Source organism: Rhinoderma darwinii, chromosome 10 (assembly GCF_050947455.1).
Source record: "Rhinoderma darwinii isolate aRhiDar2 chromosome 10, aRhiDar2.hap1, whole genome shotgun sequence".
Classification (NCBI taxonomy): Eukaryota; Metazoa; Chordata; class Amphibia; order Anura; family Rhinodermatidae; genus Rhinoderma; species Rhinoderma darwinii.
In genome coordinates, this window is record NC_134696.1 from 70,976,626 (window position 1) to 70,992,034 (window position 15,409).

At 42.1% G+C, this 15,409-nt stretch overlaps 1 protein-coding gene across 4 annotated transcripts in view; it reads left to right on the top strand.

The window, feature by feature from the left end:
* The first annotated feature begins 309 nt into the window (after nucleotides 1–309).
* LOC142661486 (carbonic anhydrase-related protein 10-like) overlaps nucleotides 310–15,409 on the top strand; it is a 676,742-nt gene continuing 661,642 nt past the window's right edge. The window contains exon 1 of one of the 4 annotated variants that reach the window (XM_075838886.1): nucleotides 310–657. In XM_075838886.1, coding sequence (XP_075695001.1) covers nucleotides 594–657 — 64 coding nt within the window. In that variant the 5' untranslated portion in view covers nucleotides 310–593. The remainder of the gene's footprint in view (nucleotides 658–15,409) is intronic. The other 3 variants (XM_075838887.1, XM_075838889.1, XM_075838890.1) reach the window with 3 other exon arrangements.

Here is a 15,409-nt window from a genome sequence, read left to right on the forward strand (position 1 = left end):
ATCAGTGTCTGTTTGTGTTTAATGTAGGATTGGCACAAATGATTTCTTATCTAAGTGACACTGGGACCATTTGTTTCATAGTATACCAATTCTATTAAGGACAATAAAGGAAAAGCAAAGAAGAGTATGTATTTTGAAAAGAAAGAATAGAATGTTTGTGCATAAAGTTACATAAAAAGGGGAACAAAAATCTAGAACTAAGAAGAGGAGATGGTGATTAAGGAAATGAGGGCAGCCAAAAAAAAGAAAAAGGGGTGGGTAAGAGTAAATGGAAGGTACAGAACCAGGGAAAGAGAGAGAGGGAAAGGAAAAAGGAGGAGCAAAAGAAAATCAAACAAGAAGGTTATATGCAGGAGCCGAGGAATTCTTCTAGGCAGAGTGATAGTGAGGGCGATAGTTTAGGACATGCACTAGGCAGCATTGTTGTTGGATTCAATAAACTGTAGCAAACATAACGAAGGCAGGAACCCAGTAAGGGTTATCTCGTTCTTGGAAACTAGCAGCTTTTTTTTTCATTCTCAACCTGTGTTTGTGTTGATGGGGATCTAGCTGTCTTTCAACTTTCAAGAGATGAAGGGATAACAAGTAGCAGAATGCTGGAATTCATTTGGAGATCTGTGTTCATCTTTCAGGCAAGCACTGCCATATACACTGCAGGTAAGTAATATCATGGTGGGCACTGGCCACAGAGCTAATCTTTATTATTCATATTGCATGCATTCTATTAGCTGTCACCGCTAAGTAAAGGTATAATAATCAGTGTGAAAAGGTTGAGAAATATTTTAAAAATGAATTACACCTGCATGTTATATTCCAATATGTGAACTACTATACTGAGCACAAGCATTTGCATTAGTATCTATCTATCTATCTATCTATCTATCTATCTATCTATCTATCTTTACATCTATACCCAGCACAGCAAATTGAGCTTTTGAGACTGCAGATATCTCTCTTTGTCAATGAAAATCACACAGACAGGTAAATAAATTGTAGAACAGCTGCCTTAACTACTGGGATTTCTTCTGTTGGCGGGGATGTACCTTTTCTGCCCAATTATTTCAAATAGGGACCCGTATCACTCTGAAGCACGATACTTTCCAAACCACATGTGACAATGAATGGGTGTAATCCAGCCTACCAGTGTCATTCTGTTTAATGAAGAGTACTTGTAGAAACCGCTTATTTATGTAGGGAATTAGAATACTGTAATCATTGTAAGTTATATTGAAAATGCAATCATCTTTTTTGTTGTCAATCAATTGTTCTGTCAATTTACAAAATCCTTTTGAAAAGCCATTGTGATTCAGGCACGATGTGTCATGCATAAGGTTCATGTAAGAAGTTAAGAATGCAATTCCGCTGTGCATCCATTTTAGAAATACATGACTATAATTAGGCATTCTACTCTGAAGAGCTGAAGAATACTGTATGGTAATATATAGCATTAAGACAATATAAGTACACAAAATTAATGCTGAATGCTGCAAGGAAAGTATACAGTATACCTAATACAAATGCATAAGTGCACTCAGTATAGAAAGTATCATAGGGGTTAAAAGCAGTTTGCTTCTAGACTGTATTTTTATTACATATTTAGGTGATAGCTGAAGAAGAGGGATCAACAGAACTTTTCATGTAATGTCTATAAAATATCAATGATATAAGTATTTAATTCATTTGCACAACCTACAATCATTATTTTTTAGATAATTTCAGTATAAAAATAAGCATAAAAAATGAAAAAGTCCATTAATGCAGAGATACTGCATTGGTACTGGTATTGGTATTGGTATTGCTTCAATTAACATCCAGACTAGTTATCATACTTAACATTAATATATTTAATATGTTGATGGAAACATAAAAAGGTTATAGCTCTTGGAATGTAGGGAGGAAAAAAAAAATTATAAACCGTGGGAAGGACTTAACGACTATGTAAACCTTTGAGGGCAATTTTTTCTGTTTTTTAATAAATCAATGTTGTATTTTATTTTAAACAAATTTTGAATTGGTTTTTATTAACAAAAACCTTAACTTTTTTAAATACAGCTTCTATGTATCCAGTATACACAGAAGCTGTATCTTGTGGTCAAAGGAGAATCTATCAGGTCAGCGTGACTGAAGGTTTCAATGTGTGCTGGTCCTGCATGTCTCTGACATGCAGGATCCAGCTATTATCGATAACAGAAACTGTCAGTCCTGCTGACATAGCAGATTTGGCTTTGACCGCAAGATACTGGTTCTATGTATGCAGGATATATAGAAGCTGTATCTCAAAAAGTATTTTTTTAAATATAATAATATAAAACCCTGTAAATCTACAGGGTTTTACACTGTTTCAGAAAGACAGGGAAAATAGGAAAGGTGGTGGTGTATGTCTGTATATGAGAAGTGATATGAAGGTCAGTGTGTAAGAGACATTAGAGGGTGAAGATTGTGAGGAGATTGAAACCTTGTGGGTGGAATTACTTTTGGTCTAATCTATGAACTCCCCAATATAGCTAAGGAGATGGAAGTTTAGCTGTATAAACAGAAAGAGCGGGCTGCACAGGCTGGTACTGTAGTGATAATGGGAGAATTTAATTACCGGGATATTAATTGGTGTCACGGTTCGGCTTCAACTGCGAAGGGGAGAAATTTCCTCAACCTGTTGCAGGAAAATTTTATGGTCCAGTTTGTGGAAGACCCGACTAGAGGTGAAGCTCTGTTGGATCTGGTCTTTTTTAATAATGCAGAGCTTGTTGGGAACGTCAATGTTCGTGAAAACCTCAGTAACAGTGATCACAATGTAGTTACATTTTACCTATACTGTAAAAAACAAACACAGGCTGGGAGGGCAAAAACACTTAATTTCAAGAAGGCCAATTTCGCCAAGATGAGGGCTGCAATTCAGGATATAGACTGGGAAGAACTAATGTCAAATAATGGTACAAATGATACATAGGAGATTTTAAAATCTACTTTGGGTAATTATAGTGCAAAATGTATTCCTATAGGTAACGACTAAAATTAAACCCCACGTGGCTTACACCTTCTGTAAAAATCTGTAGTCTTTGTATATTATAAAGAGCTTAATCAAATCTGTAAAAAAGTAATAAAATCAGCAAAAATACAAAATGATAGGCAGGTGGCCAAGGCTAGTAAAACAAATCCGCAATTTTTTTCAAGTATGTAAGTGCAAAAAAGCCAAGGTCTGAACATGTAGGACCCCTAAATAGTGGTAATGGGGAGTTGGTCAAAGGGGATCAAGAGAAGGCAGAGTTACTAAATGTGTTCTTTATCTCTGTATATACAACAGAAGAAAGAGCAGCTGATGTAGCAGGTGCCAGTGCTGTTAATACATCAATTAATATACTAAATTGGCTGAATGTAGATATGGCCCAAGCAAAGGTGAATAAAATAAATGTACACAAGTCCCCGGGACCTGATGGGTTACACCCTAGAGTTCTTAAAGAGTGGGTTCAGGTATTTCTGTCCTCCTCTTCATAATATTTAGAGATTCTCTAATGACTGGTATAGTGCCAAGGGACTGGCGCAGGGCAAATGTGGTGACTATTTTAAAAAGGGCTCTAGGTCTTCCCTGGGTAATTATAGACCAGTAAGCTTAACATCCATCGTGGGGAAAATGTTTGAAGGGCTATTGAGGGACTATATACAGGATTATGTGACAAAAAATAGTATAGTATTATAAGTGACAGTCAGCATGGTTTTACTAAGGACCGAAGTTGTCAAACCAACTGAATTTGTTTTTATGAAGAGGTGTGCAGAAGCCTAGACAGAGGGGCCGCTGTGGTTATAGTATTTTTGGACTTTGCAAAGGCATTTGACACTGTCCCTCATAAACGTCTAATGGGTAAATTAAGGACTATAGGTTTAGAAAGTATAGTTTGTAATTGGATTGAGAATTGCCTCAAGTACTGTATCCAGGGAGTTGTGGTAAATGATTCCTACTCTGTATGGTCCCCGGTTATAAGTGGTGTACCCAATGGTTTCGTGCTGGGACCACTATTATTCAACCTATTTATTAATGATATAGAGGATGGGATTAATAGCACTATTTCTATTCTTGCAGATGACACCAAGCTATGTAGTATTGTTCAGTCTATGGAAGATGTTCGTAAATTGCAAGCTGATTTGAACACACTAAGTGTTTGGGCATCCACTTGGCAAATGAAGTTTAATGTAGATAAATGTAAAGTTATGCATCTGGGTACCAACAATCTGCATGCATCATATGTCCTAGGGGGAGCTACACTGGGGGATTCACTTGTTGAGAAGGATCTGGGTGTACTTGTAAATCATAAACTGAATAACAGCATGCAATGTCAATCAGCTGCTTCAAAGGCCAGCAAGATATTGTCGTGTATTAAAAGATGCATGGACTCGCGGGACAGGGATATAATAATACTAGTTTACAAAGCATTAGTGAGGCCTTATCTAGAATATGCAGTTTAGTTCTGGGCTCTGGTTCATAGAAAGGATGCCCTGGAGTTGGAAAAAATACAAAGAAGAGCAACGAAGCTAATAAGGGGCATGGAGAATCTAAGTTATGAGGAAAGATTAAAATAATTAAACCTATTTAGCCTTGAAAATAGATGACTAAGGGGGGACATGATTACCTTATATAAATATATGAATGCCAAATACAAAAAGTATGGTGAAATCCTGTTCCATGTAAAAACCCCCTTAGAAAACAAGGGGACACTCTCTCCATCATGAGAAAAAAAAAGGTTCAATCTACAGAGGTGACTAGCCTTCTTTACTGTGAGAACTGTGAATCTATGGAATTCAAAACTTGTTAAAAAAATAATAATATATGTTCAAATGTGTACATAGCCTTTAAGGTCTTTAGCAAATTCCATCAGATTTGCAGCTCTATTCTTTCCAACAAAATGTTGGGCATCACTGTGGACCCTAACAGATCCTATCATAAGTTATGGGGGGGCATCACGTGCCAGGGATATCCATCGTATGACAGATTTCGAACTGAGTCGTGGCTTCCATTTTAAATGTAAGCCATAACACAGATGTGAAAAGAGCCTTAGATTAAAACTTTAGAAGTTTTTTTTAACTTAATGATGTTGTAAGTTGCATTTATACAAATGCTGCTTTTCTATACATTTTGGATCCATAGTAAAAAAAAGCACTGATGGCTACTGTTAATCATAAAAATAGAAAATGTACACAACCAACTACTCAACATTTAAAAATACATTTAGCTCTGTGGGTGCTTACATTGGAATTTGATAAATATAATGCAATCATAGATATAATTGTACTACTATTAAATATATACTATGTACAGTTATATTTAGTCATCTTATATATAAGTGATAGTCACGTTTGTAAGTCATGTAAATCACATTAATATAATTTATTACTTACTATAAATCATTATGCAATGCATATGCCCATATATTCATGTATTTTTTATAATCATATCACACACCTAGTAAATCCAGACCAAGCTGTCAAACATAGCATTGCTTTCCATAAATTATTATCAATTTATAAGTTATTAAAGGCATGCTTTTGAATTTAGAAAGCTGGCTGCTGCTTAATTAATCCAATTTGTGGCCTGAAATGGAGGAATGTCCTAAACGGTTTTCTGGTGGTCCTTGCCAGCTTTGCAGACTGAGCACATTTGCTGTATCTTGTCTTCCTCCACAGCCCTTGCCTGACAAACCACTTATATTGTAACCCTGTGATGGACATTTTGTTCTTGGTTTCTCTAATGCCTGTTCTATATTTATGAGATGCATTACTATAGGGTGTCAGACCATGGATACTCTGTGGCTTTGTGAACTGTGAGATATTTTTACTTAGGTACAGTGTTTCAACTGAAATCACCTGATATAATTACATAAATTAAGGTATTTCATATGAAATATTTAATATCTTACATATTTCTATTAAATTTATTAAGCCGTGTCTGCTTCTATAATACAACAGACAAGAAGTTTATTAATATACAAGAGTCTTCAAAAATATTGCTACATCTGTACCTATAACTCCATTGTGGGGTAACATGTCTCTCTATTCTCTGAGTGAACTGGATTTTGGTATTAATGAAGTAGTTATGGGATAAAAACTGTACCTAATCTTTTTTTAAATGAGTGTGGTAAGTTCTTTTATGTATTACAGGGTGAATTTTCTCTTTTGTAACTGGAGCTTAAGGCTATGTTCACACGGGGTATTTTGCCGAGTTTTTTGACGCGGAAACCGCGTCGCAAAACTCGGCAAAAACGGCCCGAGAACGCCTCCCATTGATTTCAATGGGAGGCGTCGGCGTCTTTTTCCCGCGAGCAGTAAAACTGCCTCGCGGGAAAAAGAAGCGACATGCCCTATCTTCGGGCGCTTCCGCCTCTGACCTCCCATTGACTTAAAAAAAAAAAACGGCGCGAAAATCGGCGTGCAGGGAGAGGAAAATCTGCCTCAAAGTTCCAAACGGAATTTTGAGGCAGATATTCCTCCCCAAAATACTCCGTGTGAACATAGCCTTACAGATCTTTACAAATAAGATCCGCTGCAAAGGATATAGTCTTAAAAAATAGATTGCCGATCTCGCACTCTCATCTGCTGGTTTACTTTGGGCAGTGTAAGAAAAACTAGGTATAATGTCTATGGCCGCGGACCGCCATCCTGACTTACCCTCTGACTGCCACGGCCATGGATGAGTGAGTACCTCCTGGGAGATGCCAGAACTCACTTCCGCGTCCTGAGAATGGTTCCCGCAGGGTGAGCGCGCCCACGCATGCTTGGACTTAAAGGGCCAGTACGCGCACATGCAGAATAGCTGCAAATTAGCCCAGAATGCCTCTGGACTATAAAAGGGGCTCTGCCCTCCCAATCATTGCCTGAGCATTGTTGTGTTACCCTAGTTTGTCTTTGCAAATGATCTCCTAACTCTTTTCCAGTTCCCAGTGTTTCCTGTTCCTGCTGCCTGTACCCTGTACCCTGTGCTACCGTGCCCCTGTGCCTTGAAGAGTTGGAGTCGTGTTGTGCTCTCCGCTGCATCTACTGTGTCACACCCCACCAGGTGTTTGTCTACTGCCGAAGCCTCATCTTAGCCTGAAGCCACCGCTACTGTCTACATTGCCTCAGGTATCCTTTCAGAGCTATAGACATTGCATATACCTGTGTGGCCAGCAGTGGGTCCACACCCCATGCTGTGACAGTACGCTCAGGCCATGGACCCCGCTGATCAGTTCAAGGGCCTGTCATCTTCTCAAGCCATGCAAGCGGATCTGCAGGACCTGCGAACACGACAGGATCAACTCCTTGTGGCAGTAAACTCCATGGCACTACAGCTAGGGACGCTAGCTGCTTCCTCCTCTTCTCCTGTTCCAGCTTCTCCAGCTGATCCTCCTGCTACACCTCCTGTCAGCACCAGTTCTGATACCCGATTCTTGCTGCCACTACCGCCTCGTTTTAACGGAGACGCAAGCACATGCAGGGGATTTCTCAACCAGTGTCATATCCACTTCATCTTGCATGCCAGAGCATTTAGCTCGGACGGCGCCTTCATTGTTTCCGTGATTGCCGGCAAGGCCTTGGTGTGGATGAACCCTATCTGGGAACGACAAGGACCCGAGACTTCCATGGGTTCCAGCGGTTATTCCACATTGTGTTTGAGGAGCCTGGGCGAGTCTCGTCGGCAGCTACCTCCCTACTGAACCTTCGCCAGAGGGACACCTCCGTGGGCGAGTACACCATCCAGTTCCAGACCCTGGCAGGTGAGCTGTCCTGGAACAATGAGGCGTTGTTAGTCTCCTTCTGTTATGGACTGTCATCTGAGATCAAGGACAAACTGGCTGCCCGTGATCTACCACCTACCTTGGACGATATAATTTTACTTGCTACCTGGGTTGATATGAGGCTCCGAGAAAGATCCCAAGAGGTTCGTCTAGAGAGAAGGCTTCCTAGGTTGGCTCCCATCTTCCAGCAACCCCTCTTGTCCTCATCTGTTGCCCCATCCGAGGTCCCTATGCAAGTGAATCAACTTAGGCTATCTGTCCAGGAGAAACAGCGCAGGTGCACTTCTGGACTTTATCTATATTGTGGCCTCGCTGGCCATGTCGTGCGTCTGTGTCCCCAGAAGCCAAAAAACTCCAACGCCTATGATTGGTTGGGGAGACAACCCTGGGCGACACGGCATTTGACAGAGAACTTTCTTCCAAGCTGTCTATCCCTGTGACTATTGTCGCTCGCGAGAGGACCCACAAGGCCTCTGTCTATCTGGACTCTATCCGCAAATCTTCATCCCCGGTCGGGCCGGGTTTCTCTTTGTTAGGAAGAACGGATCTCTTCGACCCTGCCTCAACCAGATCACGGTAAAGAACAGATACTTGTTGCCTTTAATTTCAGAACTGTTTGATTGCATACGGGGAGCAAAATTTTCTCCAAACTAGACCTGTGGGGGGCCTATAATCTAATCTGGATTCGTCAGGGGGACGAATGGAAGACGGCATTTAAACCCTTCCTGACATTTGACGTATCCATACGCCAAAGACGGGTAGGGGAAGTGTGGAACGGGCTCACGGAGTGAACCCGCTCCATACGATGCCAGTGTTGGCTGTATGTTACAGCCGACACTTCAGAGTAACGAGCAGCATCTCGTTCGAGCGCGATCCCGCTCGTTTAACTTGTTAAATGCCGCGGTATATAGCATTTAAATTGTTAGAAGGAGGGGGGCTCCCCCTCTAACAGCTCATTGCGCCCCCCGCAACGCAATCGTGTGTGGGGGCGGTGGTTGCTACTGCTGCCTGGGGGCCTCTTGGCCCCCAGGTCCGCCATCTTTGTGTTCCTGTTAAGCCCTGCCTCCTGCAGGGCTTAATAGAAGCCTGTCAGAATCACGATGTACTGCAATACATTAGTATCGCTGGTGGAGGTCCCCTAGGGGGACTAATAAAAAAAAGTAAGAATGAGTAAAATAAAGTGGTTTTTTTATGTAAAAAAAAAAATGAAAAGTAAAAAAAAAAACCTTTTCCCCTAGAGCATAGTAAAAAAAGAAATAAATAAACTTAATTGGTATTGCCGCGTCCGTAAACGTCTGAACCATTACAATATATTATTATTTAACCTGCACGGTGAACGCTGTCAAAAAACTTAATTGTAAATGCCAGAATCTCTATTTTGGTCAACTCATCTTTCCCACAAAAAATGAAGCAAAAAGTGATAAAAATGTCGCATGTACCCCAAAATGGTATCATTAAAACCTACAGCTTATCCCGCAGAAATAAGCCCTCATACCACTTAATGGACAGAAAAATAAAAAAGTTATGGCTCTCGGAATTTGGCGACACAAAATAAATAAAATTTTGTACACTTAGGTTTTTACTTGTAAAAGTAGTAAAATATAGAAAAAAACATATATATTTGGTATCAACGTAATCGTATTGACCCACAAAAAAAGTTAACATGTTGTTTTAACCCCTTCCCATCGCAGCCTTTTTTCAGATTTTAATTTTCGTTTTTTCCTCCCCACCTTCCAAAAGCCATAACGTCTTTATTTTTCCGTCGATATAGTACTATGAGGGCTTGATTTTTGCGGGACGAGTTGTAGTACCATTTATTTTACCATATAATGTACTAGGAAACGGGAAAAAAAATATTTGTGGGGTAGAAAATGAAAAAAACTGCGATTCCTCCATGGTTTTTTGCGTGTCGTTTTTACGGAATTCACTGTGCAATTAAAACAACTTGTTAACTTTATTTTCTGTGTCAAAACGACTATGGCGATACCAAATATATATAGTTTTTTCTATATTTTACTACTTTTACAAGTAAAAACCTAAGTGTAAAAAAGCCACAACTTTTTTATTTTTCCATCGATTAAGTGGTATGAGGGCTTATTTTTGTGGGATAAGCTGTAGTTTTTAATAATACTATTTTGGTGTAAATGCGACGGTTTGATCACTTTTTATTTCATTTTTTGTGGGAGATTAGGTGACCAGAAAATAGACATTCTGGCGTTTACAATCTTTTTTTTTTTTTTACAGCGTTCACAGTGTGGGTTAAATAATGATATATTGTAATAGTTCAGACTTTTAGGGACGTGGCGATACCAATTATGTTTTTTTGTTTTTTTTTTTACTATGCTCTAGGGAGAAAATGAAAATGTTAATATTTTAAAAAGTAATAAAAAAATAAAAAAGAACTTTATTTAACTCATTTTTACTTTTTTTATTAGTCCCCCTAGGCGACTTCAACCAGCGATCGTCAGATCGCTTGCACGATATACTGCAATACTAATGTATTGCAGTATGTCATGATTCTGACAGGCAACTATTAAAGAGGCTCTGTCACCACATTATAAGTGCCCTATCTCCTACATAAGGAGATGGGCGCTATAATGTAGGTGACAGCAGTGCTTTCTATTTAAAAAAACGATCTATTTTTACCACTTTATTAGCGTTTTTAGATTTATGCTAATGAGTTGCTTAATGCCCAAGTGGGCGTATTTTCACTTTAGACCAAGTGGGGGAGTGTATGACGCTGACCAATCAGCATCATGCACTCCTCTCAATTCATTTACACAGCGCATAGGGATCCTGTTAGATCCTTATGTGCTGTCTTATACTTACACATTAACAATACTGAAGTGTTTAGACAGTGAATAGACATTCCACGGAATGTCTATTCACAATCTCTGCACTTCGTTACTGTTTCTATGGTAGTTACAGCAGAGGAAGCGTGATCTCGTTGTAACCTGTCATTTACTGCGTAATCTCGCGAGATTGCGCGTCCTCTGCTGTAACTACCACAGACAGAGTAACGAAGTGCAGAGATTGTGAATAGACATTCCGTGGAATGTCTATTCACTGTCTAAACACTTCAGTATTGTTAATGTGTAAGTATAAGACAGCACATAAGAATCTAACAGGATCCCTATGCGCTGTGTAAATGAATGGAGAGGAGTGCATGATGCTGATTGGTCAGCGTCATACACTGCCCTGTACAACGCCCACTTGGTCTAAAGTGAAAATACGCCCACTTGGGCATTAAGGAACTCATTAGCATAAATCTAAAATCGATGATAAAGTGGTGAAAACAGATCGTTTTTTAAAATAAAAAGCATTACTGTCACCTACATTATAGCGCCGATCTCCTTATCTAGGAGATAGGGCACTTATAATGTGGTGACAGAGCCTCTTTAAGCCCTGCCGGATAGTGGACCTGGGGGCCTTCATTAGGCCCCCAGGCAGCCGTAGCAACCATCGCCCCACCGCGATTGCGTTACGGCGGGCGCGATGAACTGTTAGAGGGGGTTGTCCCCTCTTTCTAATGTTTTAAATGCTGCGGTCTCTGTTGACCGGAGCATTTAACGAGTTAAACTAGCGGGATCGCGCTCCAGCGCGATGCCGCCAGTTACTCTGAGGTGTCAGCTGTAACAAACAACCGACACCGGCATCGTATGAAGCGGGTTCACTCCGTGAGCCTGCTCCACACTTCCCCTACCCGACTTTGGCGTATGGATACGTCAAATGTCGGCAAGGGGTTAATTGCACCGTGAATTCCGTAAATACGAAGTGCAAAAAACTTTGGAGGAATCACTGTTTTTTTCATTTTTCACCCCAAAAATATTTTTTGCCCATTTCCCAGTACATTATATGGCACAATAAATGGTGCTTCGAAAAACTACAACTCGTCCCGCAAAAATCAAGCCCTCATATGACTATATAGACGGAAAAATAAAAAAGTTATGGCTTTTGAAAGGTGGGAAGGAAAAAAATATATAAAAATCTGAAAAAGGGCTGCGGCGGGAAGGTGTTAATACTCGTGATGGGCACCATGAATACCTGGTTATGCCCTTCGGCTTGTGTAAAGCTCCCGTGGTCTTCCAAGAGTTTGTCAATGACATTTTCTGTGATCTCCTCTATGTCTGTGTTGTGGTGTATCTCGATGACATTTTGTTTTTTTCCCCAGATCCTGCGATCATCAAAGACATGTCTGCCAAGTTTTGCGTCGATTAAGGGAGAGTCGCCTATATGCCAAGCTGGAGAAGTGCATGTTCGAGAGAAAGTCTGTACCCTTCCTGGGCTACATCATCTCTGATCAGGGTCTCAAAATGGATCCTGAAAAGGTAAAGGCTATCTTGGAATGGCCACGCCCTCAAGGCTTAAGGGCCATAAAGCGCTTCTTGGGATTCGCCAACTTCTACCGGCTGTTCATGCCCAACTTCTCCTCACTGACAGCTCCCATCTCTACCCTCACCAAAAAGGGCATAAACACCAATGTGTGGACTCCAGAAGCAGAGGCCGCGTTCAAGAGCTTACAGAAGGCATTCACATCAGCCTCAATTCTCCATCATCCTGATGTATCTCTACAGTTATCGTTGGAGGTGGACGCCTCCTCTGTTGGTGCTGGTGCACTTCTTTTCCAGAGAGGCTCCAAAGGCAAGACTGTGGTATGTGGCTACAACTCTAAGCTTTTTTCTCCTGCAAAGCACAACTACTCGATTGGGGATCGGGAGTTACTGGCTATCACGCTGGCTCGGCAGGAGTGGAGACACCTACTAGAGGGCGCAGCTCATCGAATCCTAGTATTTACAGACCACAAGAACCTCATCTATCTCCAGACGGCCCAACGGCTGAACCCTCGTCAGGCCAGGTGATCGCTGTTCTTCGGTCGGCTCCAGTATGAGCTCCACTGCCGCCCTGCTGACAAGAATGTGAGGGCCGATGCCTTGTCTAGGTCGTTCGAGACAGAGGACACTATGGAGCCCCCACAGAATATCATTGACCCTTTCTGCATCATCCCTGTTAACCCTCTGCAAGTTAGAGAGATTCCCCCGGGGAGGACTTTTGTGCATCTGGCAGATAGAAGAAGAATCCTCCGCTGTGGACACAGTTCCAAGCTGGCAGGTCATGTGGGTGCCCGTAAGACCCAAGACCTGATTGCTCATCAGCTCTGGTGGCCCACGCTGCCCAAAGACGTCACAGACTTTGTCTCTTTCTGCACGGTGTGTGCAGCAAATAAAGTTGCCCACTCCAGACCAGCTGGTCTGCTCCATCCACTGCCTGTGCCCGATGTCCCCTACAACATATTGCTATAGACTTTGTTACGGACCTGCCTCCCTCTGCTGGATGCAGTATGGTCTGGGTGGTGGTGGATCGATTCTCCAAGATGGCTCATTTTGTTCCACCGACTGGCCTGCCTTCTGCTTCCCGACTAGCCAGCCTCTTAATCAAACACATCTTCCTTCTGCACGGCTTGCCCCTGCATATTGTGTCGAATGGGGGGTTCAGTACACCTCAAAATTCTGGAGAGCCCTCTGCAGTCTCCTCGGTGTGAAGTTGGACTTTTCCTCAGCCTACTATCCCCAGTCCAATAGTAAAGTCAAGAGGATTAATCAGATTATGGAGAGCTATCTACGACACTTTATCTCCAGGCAGCATGATGACTGGGTGCAGCTGCTTCCTTGGGCTGAGTTCTCCTACAACAACCATACTAGTGAATCCACCGCCTCCAGCCCATTCTTCAATGTCTATGGCCAACATCCACGTATACCTCTCCCTGTTTCCACTATGTCCCAGGTACCTGCAGCTGACTATACATTCAGGGACTTTCTACAAATATGGCAGCAGACCTGAGCCTCTATTCTGCTGGCAGTCGACCGCATGAAGAGAAATTGATAAAGAATAAAAAACGGGATACTGAGGCGCTGCTTGATAAAGAGTTAATACATTTAATTAAGGTAGTATAAATAGACAATTGCTACGCGTTTCAACGCCGGACTGGCGTCTTCCTCAGGCAAGACTTGCCTGAGGAATACGCCAGTCCGGCGTTGAAACGCGTAGCAATTGTCTATTTATACTACCTTAATTAAATGTATTAACTCTTTATCAAGCAGCGCCTCAGTAGACTTGCCTGAGGAAGACGCCAGTCCGGCGTTGAAACGCGTAGCAATTGTCTATTTATACTACCTTAATTAAATATATTAACTCTTTATCAAGCAGCGCCTCAGTATCCCGTTTTTTATTCTTTATCAATTAATTTTGGCATCTCTTTGGAGTTTTGTGTTGGGATCGGCAGCAGCTTTGTACTCGCAGATTACTTTCAACTTTACAGGTGAGCAGTTACGATCTTTTGCCCATCAAATTCACAATTGATACACACATGGGGCGCCGTGTTTTTTCACTCTACTTTTAGCATGAAGAGAAAGGCAGGCACTAGAAGACGAGAGCCTGCCCAGTTTCTTCCAGGCGCTAAGGTCTGGCTGTTTTCTAAGAATATTCGGCTGAGAGTACCATCTCGCATGTTTGCTCCCAGGTTCCTTGGAGATTCTACTACAGATAAACCCTGTCTCCTACAAGCTTCGGCTGCCTCCCACCCTCAAGATCCCAATCACCTTTCACGTCTCTCTGCTGAAGCCTGTGGTCCTGAACCGCTATTCCAAGACTCCTAGTTCCGCAGTGGCCTCTAGCAGTTCATCGGAGACATTCGAGGTGAAGGAGATCTTGGACACCAAGAGAGTAGGAGGAAGAACATTTTATTTGGTGGATTGGAGGGGCTTTGGTCCAGAGGAGAGGTCTTGGGAACCAGAGAGAACATCAATGCTCCTGCCCTCGTGAAGAAGTTTCTCTCCCGCTCTGGCCCCAAGAAGAGGGGCGTAAGAGGGGGGATAATGTAACGTCTATGGCCAAGGACCGTCGTCCTGATTTACCCTCTGATGGCTGCGGCCATGGACGAGTGAGTTCCGGGCGGCATGTACTCCCTGCGACACGCCGGCACTCACTTCCGCATCCCGAGAATGTCTTCCGCAGGGTGCGCGTGCCCGCGCATGCTCGGCCTTAAAGGGCCAGTATGCGCACATGCAGAATAGCTGCAAATTAGCCCAGAATGCCTCTGGACTATAAAAGGGGCTCTTCCCTCCCAATCATTGCCTGAGCATTGTTGTGTTACCCTTGTTTCTCTTTGCAAATGGTCTCCTAAGTGTTTTCCAGTTCCCAGTGTTTCCCGTTCCTGCTGCCTGTACCCTGTATCCAGTGGCGGACTAAGTAGACCATAGGCCCTGGGCTGTTCCACAAGCTTGGGCCCCCCTTCACCACCACCGCCTTGCCACGCCATGTCTATATTAAACACCACCTTTCTGTGTGAGCATTGACAAATGAGTGTTACGATCACCCTTGTCAAAAGTGGCTGTGTCCCTATATACTGTCCTGGGTACTCAAAGACTTTTTATAGAATACAAGGATTTCCTATAACAGACATGTCAGGAGAGGTGGCAGATCTATAAATGAAATGACTCACCAGTGATTTTTTTCACTGATGGGAGTCGTTCTCTTTTCTTCTCTTCTCCATCTGACACAGACTGTTATGGTGACTTCTCCTGATGACTGCAGAGTTTGCTGATGAGAAATCTTTGCCCCTCGATTCTGCAGCCATTTACAGCAACACAAAA